A 16396-nucleotide genomic window follows, 5' to 3' on the forward strand; every position below is an offset into this window, starting at 1 on the left:
CCTTCTCTCTATCATATCTGTTTCTGTGTTACTATACCACATGTATCCATAGTATCCTATAAGTAAGTTCCATTCTATGAATCAAATTTGAACTTCCACAAATGTGTTTTATCAAGTGACATGTTGCTTTTCACATAAACAAATGTGGTTTTCCTCAAGTGTAACCATGATCCTTTGTTTGGAATGTTTCTCCCACTTTTCTCTACCAGTCAAATATACATATTCTTTAAAGGAACATGACATAACCTTAAGTCATCGAAAGCCTTCATTCACTCGACAAACATTTGTCACTAATGTCCTCTGTCCCAGTAACAAAATTAAAAGTTATAGTTCATGCCCTCAGGGTGTCTACATTGCAGAGAGTGCAAAATTCGGAGCACAAAGCAGGGACAAATTATATTTGAACAGGGTAGTTAATCATTTCGAGGAAGCACTGGGGTTTTGACAGAGGAATAGGAGTATGCAGAGATAATGACAAAGATGAAACATTCCAGGAAGATGAAACGGCTTTAGCAAAGGCTTGCAGTTTTATTTTCCACCTCTTCCTCAGCTGTCCTAAAACAGCTTAACTTCTGTTTAATCTTACAGAATTTTTTTTCCTCTTAATGTTTCTATGCTTCTTGGCCTATTGCTTAAAGAAGTAGTAAGAATACACACTATATTATATGCTGCATTAAAGATTCAATACAAATATAAGATATTCACCACAATGCTCAGTCAACTCAGTACAATGCCTGGTAAATTTAGCATAATGCATAGTAAATACTCTAGAAATGATATATATCCTTATTCTTTGCCTTTTACAGAAGATGTATGAAACTTAACCACATATTATATATGTTGATTTTAGTTCTTCATTTAAAAATAGCATAGGAAGCTCAGTCCAGTGCTCTAAGACGACCTAGAGGGGTGAGATGGGATTGGGGTGGGAAGGCAGATCAGAGAGAGGGGATATATATATAGTTAAGGCTGAATCACATTGTTGTACTACAGAAAGCTACACAACCTTGTAAAAGAATTATCCTCCATTTAAAAAATAAAGACTTAAAAATAACTGCCATCACCAGCCCAGGTTGGATGCATGAGACAAGTGCTCAGGGCTGGTGCACTGGGAAGACCCAGAGGGATGGGATGGAGAGGGAGGTGGGAGGGGGGATCGGGAAGGGGAACACATGTAAATCCATGGCTGATTCATGTCAATGTATGGCAAAAACCACTATAATATTGTAAAGTAATTAGTCTTCAACTAATAAAAATAAATGAAAACAAAAGAAAGAAAGAAAGAAAGTTGCTCATTCATGTCCAGCTTTTGTGAGCCAATGGGCTATACAGTCCATGGAATTCTCCAGGTCAGAATACTGGAATGGGGGGCTGTTCCCTTCTCCAAGGAACCTTCCCAACCCAGGGATCGAACCCAGGTCTCCCACATTGCAGGTGGATTCTTTCCCAGCTGAGCTATTGGGGAAGCCCTTCTTTTAACTATTGCCAAACTGTTTCTTAGGCATGTGTCTCATTCAAACATCTACAGGAAGATGAGGAGTTATATGTCAAGCTCTCTTACTAACCAACAGAATGCCTTCACTCAGTTGAACCCTTATTAATTTCAAACATTTTTATATATAATGAATGCTTTTGTAATGAAATATCCTATGTACTATTCTGAAACTAAAAGATAAATCAAAATATACCATTCATGTTGCCTAGCCTGGGAGGCATAGAGCAAATATGTGTTTCTTCTATCTAAAAGCTGTGAGTACAGCTAAGTGCTTGAGACGCTGGAGTGAAATCAGACACAGAATTTGTAACTTCCTCGTGGTCTATCTTCCTGACCATCCAAGAGGCCAACATAGGATCACATTCATCCATATTATTTGTGGGACATCACCCCCTCAAACACCTTGTTTTCAAATTCGTTTCCAGTGTTTAACCTCACCAGCACTTGTTCCCCTCACCCTTGACAACAAAACACACATGAGCCATATAAGAAAATTTTCTCTCTGAAGATCAGAGAGCAGTGATAGGAGAAAATATCACATTCAAAAAATAAGTGTTAGCTCATATGACTAATGCTTTGTAAGACATTGAATCCACCAGGAGCAAAGGTGACACCCACAAGGAAAGAAGTGGGACAGGGCTTTCAATTGGACACACAGGCGCTTACCAGGAAAAGGAAAGGTATTATTTCCTCCATTTTCTAATACTGAATGAGAAACACACAATTATGTAATTAAATGATCAATTTTCCTAACAGGGTAAACAATAACAAGGAAATAATGATGCAATGATAGCAGCTCTTCAGCAGGGTATAAAGGGGGCTGTGGGCCGAGAAGACTCTCAGATTCAAGAAACTCATTTTCCTAGAAACTCACTCTCCTAGAAACTCACTCAGACCTCCACCCTCTGACACCATGGTCAGCTCCTGTTGTGGCTCCGTCTGCTCTGACCAGAGCTGTGGCCGAAGTCTCTGCCAGGAGACCTGCTGCCAGCCCAGCTGCTGCCAGACCACCTGCTGCCGCCCCAGCTGTGGTGTGTCCAGCTGCTGCCGTCCCATCTGCTGCCAGCCCACCTGCCCTCGCCCCACCTGTTGCATCTCTAGCTGCTGCCGCCCCTCCTGCTGCATCTCCAGCTGCTGCAGGCCTACTTGCAGCATCTCCAGCTGCTGCAGGCCCCAGTGCTGCCAGCCTGTCTGCTGCCAGCCCACCTGCTCTCGCCCCACCTGCTGCATTTCTAGCTGCTGCCGCCCCTCTTGCTGTGGGTCCAGCTGTGGTTCCAGCTGCTGCAGGCCTACCTGCTGCATCTCCAGTTGCTGCAGGCCCCGCTGTTGCCAGTCTGTGTGCTGCCAGCCCACCTGCTCCCGCATCTCCAGCTGCTGCCGCCCGAGCTGCTGCCTGCGCCCAGTGTGTGGCCGGGTCTCCTGCCACACCACTTGCTATCGGCCCACCTGTGTCATCTCCACCTGCCCCCGCCCCGTGTGCTGTCCCTCCTCTTGCTGCTGAATCTCTGCTTTGAACACACTGCTTCCTCATTTCCTCCCTCCCCACAGTTGCAGAGCTTCTTTTTAAAATGTGGAGGGTTCAAGAGAACCGGTCCATTGAATTTCATAAGCAAACACCAGACACACTGAGCCCTCAATCTAACTTCTCTCCAAACTCCCTCTCTTCTAAATGAAATCTCTCAGAATCTACCCCAAAATTACAATCTCCCAACACTCTTCCCTACTTCTTCAGGACATCGGTTTTTCATACTTAAGGAATTTATCTCCATCATTAGTGAGACCACTTGATTTCTATCTCTCTGATATGGAAATCCAATGAAGATTTTTTTGCTGTACTCTTTGGTAAAGATTTTGTTATGTCTCGTTATTTCCATGAACCTAAATAAACATCTTCCTACTGGCACTGAAAATTGAATCTGATTGTTACTCTCTTTTTTTGAAGGATTTACATATTGATCCAAAGTAATTCAATTTTGCCTGCACCTGCCAAACACCACAAATAATCAACCTTCAAGAGTGGTCAAATGACATTGACCACTGCCTAGTCATGTCAAGGAAATAGGTATATTGATCATTTTCTAGTTTATGGGGAAAAGGGGTGAAACTGAAGTGATAGAGCATCTATGAACATAATAACAAGAAGAAAGATTTGGAAAGATTGAACGCAAATCACGATTTTTAACAACACCAGATTTCAGGGTTTTTTCACCTATAAAAGTATCACATAGACAGTTTCGTAAAGTCCATGCATTTTCTACTTTAGGTCACATGCAATGAGTCCTTCATCCACACACACAGTGAAAATGTTAGTCACTCAGCCATGTCCAACTCTATGCGACTCTGTGGATTGTAGCCCAGCAGGCTGCTCTGTCCACGGAATTCTTCAGGCAAAGAATACTGGAGTGGGTTGCCATTCCGTTCTCCAGAGGATCTTTCTGCCCCAGGGATCAAACTCAGGTCTCCTGCACTGTGGGCAGATTCTTAATCTTCTGAGCCACCATGGAAGCCCCGACACATACAGTGGAGTTCTGCTTTATGCTGGTAGCCAGAGCTTCAGTAAATTTGGTTTATTATTATTATTACTATTCAGAGTATTCAGTTTATTCTGACTTATAGTGGGGCTACCTTCAGTGCCAGGCAAGTAATATAAATGAATGAAACAGACCTGGTAACAGTTCCTAGGTTTTGCTGGTGACTGTGATTTTATGTCCAACAGTAAAAAGGGACCGTTCCAGTGCCATGCTTAGATGCCCACTGAAACTCTATCCCAGCTGATTTCTCCAACTGTCCACTTCAGCTCACTTCCCTTCCCTTTCCTCCTAGCAGTACGCATCCCAAATACACTTCTCGATAAATATCCTGTTTGCTAATTTTCATCTCTGTGTCTGCTTCCTAGGGAACTCAAACAGTCCCCAAAAGCAATGTGTAACTCACAATAGTTAATCTGAGAGCTGAAAAGACTGACTGAAATGTAGTTTTCATCTTTTAGTGTATAGTAAGTAGAAGCTTAATCATAATCTGAGAAAACTTATGGAACTGAATCTGTAGAGAGAACTGTGAATTTTATCTAAAATACATTTATTCTTTTCTACGGATTTTATGTCACTTATACATAAACATATGTTTTTTTAAAAAATTTTAATAACACAAAAGAATGTGATCAAAAGTGAGTTGCCCATCATTAGTCTTTGCCAATCCCATTCAAAACCAATTTTTACAAATGGAGATACATTCTGTTGTTGTTGTTGTTGTTGTTTTAATTTTTTCCCCCATTTATTTTTATTAGTTGGAGGCTAATTACTTTACAATATTGTAGTGGTTTTGGTCATACATTGAGATGAATCAGTCATGGATTTACATGTATTCCCCATCCCGATCCCCCCTCCCACCTCCCTCTCCACCCAAATGGAGATACATTCTTACTGAACGCATTTGTATAACATCTGTGTCTCTATTCACAAACCCAGCTTTGGTTGTACATTTTTTTTCTGATGTTTATTCAAATATCATTTTTTTGCCTTTAGGCAATGTTAATATATTCCTCCAATACCTGGTAAGTATATTACTTGACATATTTGTTCACATATTTTTTATATTTATTGTTGAGAACTGTGAATACATTTTTCCCATTAGATTTTATGAAGAAATATTGCTATCTGCATAAGAAATCTATTAATGTTCTAAGCCAGTCAACTGCACTGTTAACAATAATATTCAGGTGATTCTTTGGGATTTTCTAGACATATAATCATGGCGGCTAATAGCCCCCAGCCTCAGGTATGTCTCTAGATTCATTCCTCAGTTACCCACAGTGGTAACCACATTATTGACTCAGACTCATGGGTTTTTCTTTCATTCCTGCCTTGCTTTCTCATTTCCTCATGCATACTTCCCAGAGTCCCCATCCCGCTCCCCAAGTGAACTACTGCACCCACATATATGTTTCAATATCTATTTTAGGTGCAATTGAAACAAAGACAGTAGATGTTCAGCAAATATTTTTAGTTGATTGTTATTAAACCAGTGGTGATATTAAACCAGAGTAAGAATACACACTGTATTATATGTTGTAGTAAAGATTCAAATGAAATATAAGATATTCAGCAAAATGCTCAGTGAACAATGCCTGGTAAATTTAGCATAATGCATAGCAAATACAAATGATAAATATCATTATTCCTCACCTTTTATTGAAGATGTATTCTCACAAAAGAGAGCTAAATTGGGAGGTCTGGGAGTGAAGAGAACCAGTTTCAACATTTGTGTTCATCTCCTTTCTAGCATATCTGTTTCAGTGTTAACAGTATATGTATCCATGGTGTCCTATACATAAGTTTCATTTTACGGATCAAATTTGAACTTCCATAAATGTGTTTTATCAGGTGACACGCTGTTTGCCACATAAACAAATGTGGTTTTCCTCAAGTGTAACCATGACCCCTTTGTTTGGAATGTTTCTCCCACTTTTCACTACCAGACAAACAACTCATAATTTTAAAGGTCCATTACCTACCCATAAGTCATCCAAAAGCCTTCATTCACTCGACAAACGTTTGTCACTAATGTGCTCTGTCCCAGTAACAAAATTAAATTTTATAGTTCATGCCTTCAGGGTGTCTACATTGAAATAGTGGAATTGACAGAAAGTATCTGTGGTAAGGCAGAGAGTACAAAATTCGGAGCACAACGCAGGGACAAATTGTATTGGTACAGGGTAGTTAATCATTAAGAGGAAGCATTCAGGGGAAACCTGGGATATTGATGGAGGAATAGTAGTTTGCAAAGATAATGACAAAGATGAAACATTTCAGGAAGATGAGACAGTTCAGCAAAGGCATGCAAGGTTTATTTTCCACCTGTTCCTCAGCGGTCCTAAAACAACTTAAATTCTATTTAATCTTATAGATTTTATTTGTGGTCTTCTTAATGTTTCTATGCTTCTTTGGACTATTGCTTAAAGAAAGAGTAAGAATACACACTGTATTATATGCTGTAGTAAAGATTCAAAACAAATATAAGATATTAAGCAAAATGCTCAGTGACTCAGCACAATGCCTGGTAAATTTAGCATAATGCATAGTAAATACTCTACAAATGATAAATATCATTATTCTTCATCTTTTATTGAAGATGTATGAAACTTATCCACATACTATATATGTTGATTTTAGTTCTTCATTTAAAATTAACATAGGAAGCTCATTCCAGTACTCTACGACAACCTAGAGGGTGGGATGGGATTGGGGTGGGAGGGCGGATCAGAAGGAAGGGACATATATATACTTAGGGCTGAATCACATTGTTGTACTGCAGAAATCTACTCAACCTTGTAAAGGAATTATCCTCCATTTAAAAAATAAAGACTTTAAAAAAATAGCTGTCATTCTTTTGAAAATGAAAGTCGCTCAGTTAAGTCCAGTTCTTTGTGACCCCATGGACTATACAGTCCATGGAATTCTCCAGGTCAGAATACTGGAATGGAGGGACCTTTCTCTTCTCCAGGGGATCTTCCCAACCCAGGGCTCGAACCCAGGTCTCTCACATTGCAGGTAGATTCTTTCCCAGCTAAGCTATCGGGAAAGCCCTTTTTTTAGCTATTGCCGAATTGTTTCTTAGGCATGTGTCTCATACAAGCATATACAGGAAAAGAGGAGGAGTTATAGTCAATTTCTCTTACGATCCAACAGAATTCTTGGATCCGTATTTTTGAAGGCTTAATCATTCCAAACACATTTATATATATAATGAATGCTTTTGAAATGAAATATCTGTGTACATGTTTGACAACTAAAGGATAAATCAAAACAACCCATTCTGGTTGCCTAGCCTGGGAGACATACAGTAAAAATGTGCTTCTTCTATTTAAAAGCTGTGAGTACTGCTAAGTGTTTGAGACACTGGAGTGAAATCAGACACAAAATTTGAAACTTATTTGTGGTCTACCTATCTTCCTGACCATCCTAGGTGCCCATTTAGGATCACATTCATCCATATTATTTGTGTGACATCCTCCCCCCAAACATCTTTCTTTCTAATTCCTTTCCAGTGTTTCACCTGACCAGCACTTGTTCCCCTCACCCTTGACAACAAAATACACATGAGCCGTATAAGAAACTTTTTCTCTCTGAAGTTCAGAGAGCAGTGATAGGAGAGAATATCACATTAAAAAAAAAAAAAAAGATGATAGAGTCATATGATAAAAGCTTTGTAAGACATTGAACCAACCAGTAGAAAAAGTGACACCCAAAAGGAAGAACTGGGACAGGGTTTCCAATTGAACAGACAGGCACTTCCCAGGAAAAGGAAAGTTATTGTTTACTCCATTTTGGAATACTGCATGAGAAACACACAATTATGTAATTAAATGATCAATTTTCCAAGGGCGGGGTTAAACAATAACAAGGAAATAATGATGTAACTGTAGCAACTATTCAGCAGGATATAAAGGGGGCTGCAGACCGAGAAGACTCTCAGACTCAAGAAACACAATTTCCTGGAAACTCACCCGGAACCTCCACCCTCTGACACCATGGTCAACTCCTGTTGTGGCTCCATCTGCTCTGACCAGAGCTGTGGCCAAAGTCTCTGCCAGGAGACCTGCTGCCAGCCCAGCTGCTGCCAGACCACCTGCTGCAGGACCACCTGCTGCCGCCCCAGCTGTGGTGTGTCCAGCTGCTGCCGGCCGGTCTGCTGCCAGCCCACCTGCCCTCGTCCCACCTGCTGCATCTCTAGCTGTTGCCGCCCCTCCTGCTGCATCTCCAGCTGCTGCAGGCCCCAGTGCTGCCAGCCTGTGTGCTGCCAGCCCACCTGCCCTCGCCCCACCTGCTGCATCTCTAGCTGCTACCGCCCCTCTTGCTGTGGGTCCAGCTGTGGTTCCAGCTGCTGCAGGCCTACCTGCTGCATCTCCAGCTGCTGCAGGCCCCGCTGTTGCCAGTCTGTGTGCTGCCAGCCCACCTGCTCCCGCATCTCCAACTGCTGCCGCCCGAGCTGCTGCCTGCGCCCAGTGTGCGGCCGGGTCTCCTGCCACACCACTTGCTATCGGCCCACCTGTGTCATCTCCACCTGCCCCCGCCCCGTGTGCTGTCCCTCCTCTTGCTGCTGAATCTCTGCTTTGAACACACTGCTTCCTCATTTCCTCCCTCCCCACAGTTGCAGAGCTTCTTTTTAAAATGTGGAGGGTTCAAGAGGACTGGTCCCTTGAATTTCATAAGCAAACACCAGACATCCAAACCCACATTCTAACTTCTGTCCAAACTCCTCCCCTTTGAAATGAGATCACTCAGAATCTCCCAGGAAATTACATTCTCCCAATACGCCTCCCTATTTCTTAAGACATCTGTTTTTCATGCTTAAGAGATTTGTCTCCATCACTTGTGGGGCCACAGATTTTTATCTCTCTGATACGGAAATTCAATGAAGATTTTTTTGTTGTATTCTTTGGTAAAGATTTTCTTATGTCTCGTTATTTCCATGAACCTAAATAAACGTCTTCCTACTGGCACTGAAAATTCAACTTGAATGTTACTCTCTTTCTTTTTTTTAAGGATTTATATTTTGATCCGAAGTAATTGTATTTTGCCTGCACCTGCCATGCAACACAAATTAATCAACCTTCAAGAGAGGTCAAATAACACTGATCACTATTAGTCATGCCTAGAAAATAGATAAATAATAATTTTCTAGTCTTTATGGGGCAAAAGGTGATACTGAAGTGATAGAGCTTCTATGAATATAACAGGAGGAAAGTTTTGAAAAGATTGAACACAATTCATGATTTTAAGAACACCACCTTTCAGGGTTATTTCACCTATGAAAGCAGCAGATGGATAGTTTAGCAAAGTCTATGTATTTTCTACTTTGGGTCACATACAAAGAGACCTTCGTCCACATACACAGTGAAAATGTTAGTCACTCAGCCGTGTCCAACTCTATGTGACCCCATGGATTGTAGCCCAGCAGGCTCCTCTGTCCACGAAATTCTGCAGGCAAGAATACTGGAGTGGATTGCCATTCCGTTCTCCAGGGGATCTTTCTGCCCCAGGGATGAAACCCAGGTCTCCTGCACTGCGGGCAGATTCTTAATCTTCTGAGCCACCATGGAAGCCCTGACACATACAGTGGATTCTGCTTTATTCTGGTAGCCAGAGCTTCAGTAGATTTGGTTTATTATTATTATTACTATTCAGAGTATTCAGTTTATTCTGACTTATAGTGGGGCTACCTTCAGTGCCAGGCAGGTGATATAAATGAATGAAACAGACGTGGTGACAGTTCCTTGGTATTGCTGGTTACTGTGATTTTATGCCCAAGACAAAAAAGGGACCTTTCCAGAGTCATGCTTAGATGTCCACTGAAACTCTATCCCAGCTTGATTTCTTCAACTGTCCACTTCTGCTCACTTCCCTCCTCTTTCCTCCTAGAAGTCCTAGTCCTAAGAGCACTTCTCAATAAATATCCTGTTTGCTAATTTTCACCTCTATGTCTGCTTCCTAGGGAACTCAAACAGTCCTGAAAAGCAATTTATAATTCACAACAGTTAATTGGAGGCTGAAAAGACTGACTGAAATGTAGTTTTCATCTTTTAGTGTCTAGTAAGTAGAAGTTTAATCATAATCTGAGAAAACTTATGGAAATGAATCCTTAGAACTGTGAATTTTATCTAAAGTACTTTTATTTTTTTCTAAGGATTTTATGTCACCTATACACACACATGCTTTTTTAAAAATTTTGAATAACACAGAAGAATGATCAAAATAGTTGCCCATCATTTGTCTTTGCCAATCCCATTCAAAACCAAGTTTTATAAATGAAGATACATTCTTATTGAATGCATTTGTATGACATTTATGTCTTTATTTAGAAACCCAGCTTTACTTGTACATTTTTTTGTTCTGATGTTTATTCAAATATTATTTTTTTGGCCTTCAGGTAATGCTAATACATTCCTCCAATACCTGGTAAGTATATTATTTGACAGATTTGTTTACATATATTTTATATTTATTGTTGAGAACTGTGAATACATGTTTCCCATTAGATTTTATGAAGAAATATTGTTAAGTGCAAGGAAATCTATCAGTGTTCCAAGCCAGCCAACTTCACTGTTAAGAATAATATTCAGGTGATTCTTTTGGATTTTCTAGACATACAATCATGGTGGTGAATAGCCCGCAGCCTCAGGTATGTCCCCGGATTCATTCCTCAGTTACTCACAGTGGTAGCTGTGTTATTAACGCAGACTTACGGGTTTTTCTTTCGTTCCTGCCTTACTTTCTCACTTCCTCATGTGTATGTCCCAGAATCCACCCCTCCACCCCCCCAGCCCTCTGCCAAGTGAACTACTTGCACTCACATTTATGTTTCATTATCTATTTTGGGTGCAATTGAAACAAAGACAATAGATGCTCAGCAAATATTTTTAGCTGATTGATATTAAACCAGTGGTGATGGTTACTTCTCACAAAAGAGAGCTAAATTGGGATGTCTGCAAGAGAAGAGAATCAGTGTCAACACTTGTGTTCTCCTCCTTTCTATCATATCTGTTTCTGTGTTAATACAGTATATGTATCCATGGTGTCCTATAAGTATGTACGATTCTATGGATCAAAGTTGAACTTCCACAAACGTGTTTTTTCAGGTGACATATTGCTTGCCACATGAGCAAATGTGATTTTCCTTAAGTGTAACCATGATCCCTTCGACTGGAATGTTTCTCCCACTTTTCTCCACCAGGCAAAACTGACATATTTTTTAAAGGAACATGACATACCCTTAAGTCATCCAAAAGCCTTCATTCACCCAACGAACATTTGTCACTGATGTGCTCTGCCCCAGTAACAAAAATAAATTTTATAAGTCACGCTTTCAGGGTATCTCCATCGCAATAGTGGATATGACAGAAAGTAACTGGTACAGCAGAGAGTGCAAAAAACAGAGCACAACGCAGGGACAAATTGTATTTGAACGGGGTAGTTAATCATTGCAAGGAAGCAAGAAGGGTAAACCTGGGGTTTTGAGAGAGGAATAGGAGTTTGCAAAGATAACGACAAAGGTGAAACATTCCAGGCAGATTACATGGCTTCAGAAAAGGCTTGCAAGCTTTAATTTTCACCTCTTCCTTAGCTGTCCTAAACAGCTCAACATTTGTTTAATCTTACACAAATTTTTTTTTCTCTTAACATTTCTATGCTTCTTTGGCCTATTGTTTGAAGAAGTAGTAAGGATACACACTATATTATATACTGCATTAAAGATTCAAAACAAATATAAGATATTCAGCACAGTGCTCACTGAACTCAGCACAGTGTCTGGCAAATTTAGCATAATGCATAGTAAATACTCTACAAATGATAAATATCATTATTCCTCACCTTTATTGAAGATGTATGGATATATGTTGATTTTAGTTCTTCATTTAAAAATAGCATAGGAAGCTCAGTCTGGTGCTCTATGACAACCTAGAGGGGTGGGGTGGGATTGGGATGGGAGGGCGGATCAGAGGGAGGAGACATATATATACTTAGGGCTGAATCACATTGTTGTACTGCAGAAAGCTACACAAACTTGTAAAGGAACTATCCTCCAATTAAAAAATAAAGACTTAAAAAAATAACTGGCATTCTTTTGAAAATGAAAGTCACTCAGTCATGTCCAGCTCTTTGTGACCCCATAGACTATATAGACCATGGAATTCTCAAGGTCAGAATACTGGAATGGGTAGCCATTCCCTTCTCCAGGGGATCTTACCAACCCAGAGATCGAACCAAGGTATCCCACATTGCAAGCAGATTCTTTACCAGCTGACTTACCAGGGAAGCCCCCCCCCTTTTTTTTTAACTATTGCCACGCTGTTTTTTATGCATATGTCTCATTCAAGTATCTATAGGAAAAGGATGAGGAGTTATCTGTCAAGTTCTCTTACTACCTAACAGAATTCTTGGATCCATATTTTTGAAGGCTTAATCATTCCAAACACATTTATATATAACAAATGTTTTTATAATGAAATATCCTGTGTACAAGTTTGACAACTAAAAGATAAATCACAACATTCCATTCTGGTTGCCTAGCCTGGGAGACATACAGCAAAAACCTGTTTCTTCTATTTAAAAGCTGTGAGTACTGCTAAGTGCTTGAGACAGTGGAGTGAAATCAGACACAGAATTTGAAACTTCCTTGTAGTCTACTTATCCTCCTGACCATCCAAGATGCCCACTTAGGATCACAGTCATCTATATTATTTGTGGGACATCCTCCCCCAAACATCTTTCTAATTCCTTTCCAGTGTTTCACCTGACCAGCACTTGTTCCCCTCACCCTTGACAACAAAATATACATGAGCCATATAAGAAATTTTTCTCTCTGAAGTTCAGAGGGCAATGATAGGAGAGAATATCACATTAAAAAAAAAGATGCTAGAGTCATATGATAAAAGCTTTATAAGACATTGAACCAACCAGTAAAAAAGGTGACACCCAAAAGGAAGAACTGGGACAGGACTTTTTTTTTTTCATTTATTTTTATTAGTTGGAGGCTAATTACTTTATAATATTGTAGTGGTTTTTGTCATACATTGACATGAATCAGCCATGGATTTACATGCATTCCCCATCCCGATCCCCTCTCCCACCTCCCTCTCTACCCGATCTCTCTGGGTCTTCCCAGTGCACCAGGCCCGAGCACTTGTCTCATGCATCCAACATGGGCTGGTGATTTGTTTCACCCTAGATAATAGACATGTTTCGATGCTGCTCTCTCGAAACACCCCACCCTCGCCTTCTCCCACAGAATCCAAAAGTATGTTCTGTACATCTGTGTCTCTTTCTGTTTTGCATATAGGGTTATCATTACCATCTTTCTAATAGGACACACAGGCACTTACCAGGAAAAGGAAATGTATTATTGTCTCCATTTTGGAATAATGCATGAGAAACACACAATTATGTAATTAAATGATCAATTTTCCTTTGCGGGATAAACAATAACAAGGAAATAATGACATAATGGTAGCAGCTCTTCAGCAGTATATAAAGGGGCTGCGGGCTCTCAGACTGAAGAAACTCACTTTCCTGGAAAGTCACCCAGAACCTCCACCCTCTGACACCATGGTCAGCTCCTGTTGTGGCTCCGTCTGCTCTGACCAGAGCTGTGGCCGAAGTCTCTGCCAGGAGACCTGCTGCCAGCCCAGCTGCTGCCAGACCACCTGCTGCAGGACCACCTGCTGCCGCCCCAGCTGTGGTGTGTCCAGCTGCTACAGTCCCATCTGCTGCCAGCCCTCCTGCCCTCGCCCCACCTGCTGCATCTCTAGCTGCTACCGCCCCTCCTGCTGTGTTTCCAGCTTTGGTTCCAGCTGCTGCAGGCCTACCTGCTGCATCTCCAGCTGCTGCAGGCCTACCTGCTGCATCTCCAGCTGCTGCAGGCCCCGCTGTTGCCAGTCTGTGTGCTGCCAGCCCACCTGCTCCCGCATCTCCAGCTGCTGCCGCCCGAGCTGCTGCCTGAGCCCAGTGTGTGGCCGGGTCTCCTGCCACACCACTTGCTATCGGCCCACCTGTGTCATCTCCACCTGCCCCCGCCCCGTGTGCTGTCCCTCCTCTTGCTGCTGAATCTCTGCTTTGAACACACTGCTTCCTCATTTCCTCCCTCCCCACAGTTGCAGAGCTTCTTTTTAAAATGCGGAGGGTTCAAGAGAACTGGTGCCTTGAATTTCATAAGCAAACACCAGACATACCGAGCCCATGTTCTAATTTCTCTCCCAACTCCCTCCCTTCCAAATGAGAACACTCAGAATATCCTAGAATACATTCTCCCAACACTCGTTCCTATTTCTTTAGGACATCTGTTTCTTATGCTTAAGGAACTTGTCTCTATCACTTGTGGGGCCACCGATTTCTATCTCTCTGATATGGAAATCCAATGAAGATTTTTTGGTGTAATCTTTGGTAAAGATTTTCTTACATCTTTTTATTTCCATGAACCTAAATAAACATCCTCCTATTAGCACTGAAATTTGAATCTGATTGTTACTTTCTTTCTTTTTTTAAAGGATTTACATTTTGATCCAAAGTAACTGAATTTTGCCTGCACCTGCCAAACAACACAAATTAATCAACCTTCAAGAGAGGTCAAATGACATTGATCACTGCCTAGTTATGTCTGAAAAATAGAAAATTAATCATTTTCTAGTCTTTATGGGGAAAAGGGGTGAAATTGAAGTGATAGAGCATCTATGAAGATAATAACATGAGAAAAGATTTGGAAAGATTGAACACAATTCATGGTTTTTAACAACACCACCTTTCAGGGTTTTTTCACTTATAAAAGCATCACATAGATAGCTTAGTAAAGTCTATGTATTTTCTGCTTTGGGTCACATACAATGAGCCCTTCATCCACGTACACAGTTGAAATGTTAGTCACTCAGCCACGTCCAACTCTGTTCAACCTTGTGGATTGTATTCCAGGAGGCTCCTCTGTCTAAGGATTCTGTAGGTAAGCATACTGGAGTGGGTGGCCATTCCATTTTCCAGGGGATCTTTCTGCCCCAGGGATCAAACCCAGGTCTCCTGCATTGCTGCCAGATTCTTTATCTTCTGAACCACCATGGAAGCCCCTATACATACAATGGAGTTCTGCTTTATTCTGGTAGCCAGAGCTTCAGTAAATTTGGTTTATTATCATTATTACTATTCAGAGTATTCAGTTTATTCTGCCTTATAGTGGGGCTACCTTCAGTGCCAGGCAGCTGATATAAAGCAATGAAACAAACTTGGTGACATTTCCTAGGTATTGATGGTGACTGATTTTATGTCCAAGAGTAAAAAGGGAGCTTTCCAGAGCCATGCTTAGATGTCCACTGAAACTCTATCCTAGCTTGCCTTCTCCAACTATCCTTTTCTGCTCACTTCTTTTCCCTTTCCTCCTAGCAGTACTAATTCCAAGATCACTTCTCAATAAACACCCTGTTTGCTAATTTTCATCTCTGGGTCTGCTTCCTAGGGAATTCAAACAGTCCCCAAAAGCAATTTTTAATTCACAACAGTTAATTTGAGATCTGGAAAGACTGAATGCAATGTAGTTATCATCTTTTAGTGTATAATAAGACTTCCCTGTTGGCTCAGATGGTAAATCGTCTGTCTACAATGCAGGAGACCCAGGTTTAATCCCTGGTTCAGGACATCTCCTGGAGAAGGAAATGGCAACCCACTGCAATATTCTTGCCTGGAAAATCCCGTGGATGGAGGAGCCATGTAGGTTACAGTCCATGGGGTCACAAAGAGTCGGACATGACTGAGCGATAGTATACAATAAGTACAAACTTAAACATAAACGTAGAAAACTTATGGAACTGAATTTGTAGACAGAACCGTGAATTTTATCTGAAGTACTTATTTCTTCTCTAAGGATTTTTTTTTTCCCAGTGGGTTTTGTCATACATTGATATGAATCAGCCATAGAGTTACACGTATTCCCCATACTGATCCCCCCTCCCACCTCCCTCTCCACCCGATTCCTCTGGGTCCTCCCAGTGCACCAGGCCCGAGCACTTGTCTCATGCATCCCACCTGGGCTGGTGATCTGTTTCACCATAGATAATATACATGCTGTTCAAAAATTTGAATAACACTAAAGAATGTGATCAAAAGTGAGTTGCCCATCATTTGTCTTTGCCAACCCCATTCAAAACCAATTTTTTCAAATGGAGATAAATTCTTATTGAATCCTTTTGTATGACATTTATGTCTTTATTCACAAACTCACCTTTACTTGTACATTTTTTTTCCGATGTTTATTCAAATATTATTTTTTGGTCTTCAGGCAATGTTAATACATTCCTCCAATACCAGACAAGTATATTATTTGACAGATTTGTTTACATATCTTTTTATATTTATTGCTCAGATC

General features: G+C 40.9%; 3 protein-coding genes across 5 annotated transcripts; all 3 read left to right on the forward strand.

The window, feature by feature from the left end:
• Window positions 1-2408: 2408 nt before the first annotated feature.
• Window positions 2409-2996, forward strand: LOC136149183 (keratin-associated protein 4-7-like). 3 transcript variants are annotated; one of them, XM_065909224.1, is made up of 2 exons: window positions 2409-2530; window positions 2627-2996. In XM_065909224.1, the coding sequence occupies exons 1-2, from the start codon at window positions 2409-2411 to the stop codon at window positions 2994-2996; spliced, it is 492 nt and encodes a 163-aa protein (XP_065765296.1). The 3 variants fall into 3 exon arrangements, with proteins under 3 accessions (XP_065765296.1, XP_065765297.1, XP_065765295.1); XM_065909225.1 differs by having other exon boundaries at window positions 2636-2996; XM_065909223.1 differs by having other exon boundaries at window positions 2409-2996.
• A 5028-nt stretch (window positions 2997-8024) lies between these two features.
• LOC136149633 (keratin-associated protein 4-7-like) lies at window positions 8025-8597 on the forward strand. Its single transcript, XM_065910063.1, has 2 exons — window positions 8025-8176; window positions 8267-8597. The coding sequence occupies exons 1-2, from the start codon at window positions 8025-8027 to the stop codon at window positions 8595-8597; spliced, it is 483 nt and encodes a 160-aa protein (XP_065766135.1).
• Window positions 8598-13599: 5002 nt separating this feature from the next.
• Window positions 13600-14097, forward strand: LOC136149631 (keratin-associated protein 4-7-like). Its single transcript, XM_065910062.1, has one exon. It carries the CDS (start codon window positions 13600-13602, stop codon window positions 14095-14097), a length of 498 nt encoding a protein of 165 aa, XP_065766134.1.
• Window positions 14098-16396: the final 2299 nt, after the last annotated feature.

The sequence above is a fragment of the Muntiacus reevesi genome, chromosome 18 (genome assembly GCF_963930625.1).
Source record: "Muntiacus reevesi chromosome 18, mMunRee1.1, whole genome shotgun sequence".
NCBI lineage: Eukaryota > Metazoa > Chordata > Mammalia > Artiodactyla > Cervidae > Muntiacus > Muntiacus reevesi.

Bases quoted from the DNA above. Each gene is read 5' to 3' on its own strand.
- LOC136149183 (XM_065909223.1), top strand. From the start codon at position 2,409: ATGGTCAGCTCCTGTTGTGGCTCCGTCTGCTCTGACCAGAGCTGTGGC.
- LOC136149633 (XM_065910063.1), top strand. From the start codon at position 8,025: ATGGTCAACTCCTGTTGTGGCTCCATCTGCTCTGACCAGAGCTGTGGC. The intron at 8,177-8,266 runs GCCGGTCTGCTG...CAGCTGCTGCAG, and splicing joins GGTGTGTCCAGCTGCTGCCG to GCCCCAGTGCTGCCAGCCTG.
- LOC136149631 (XM_065910062.1), top strand. From the start codon at position 13,600: ATGGTCAGCTCCTGTTGTGGCTCCGTCTGCTCTGACCAGAGCTGTGGC.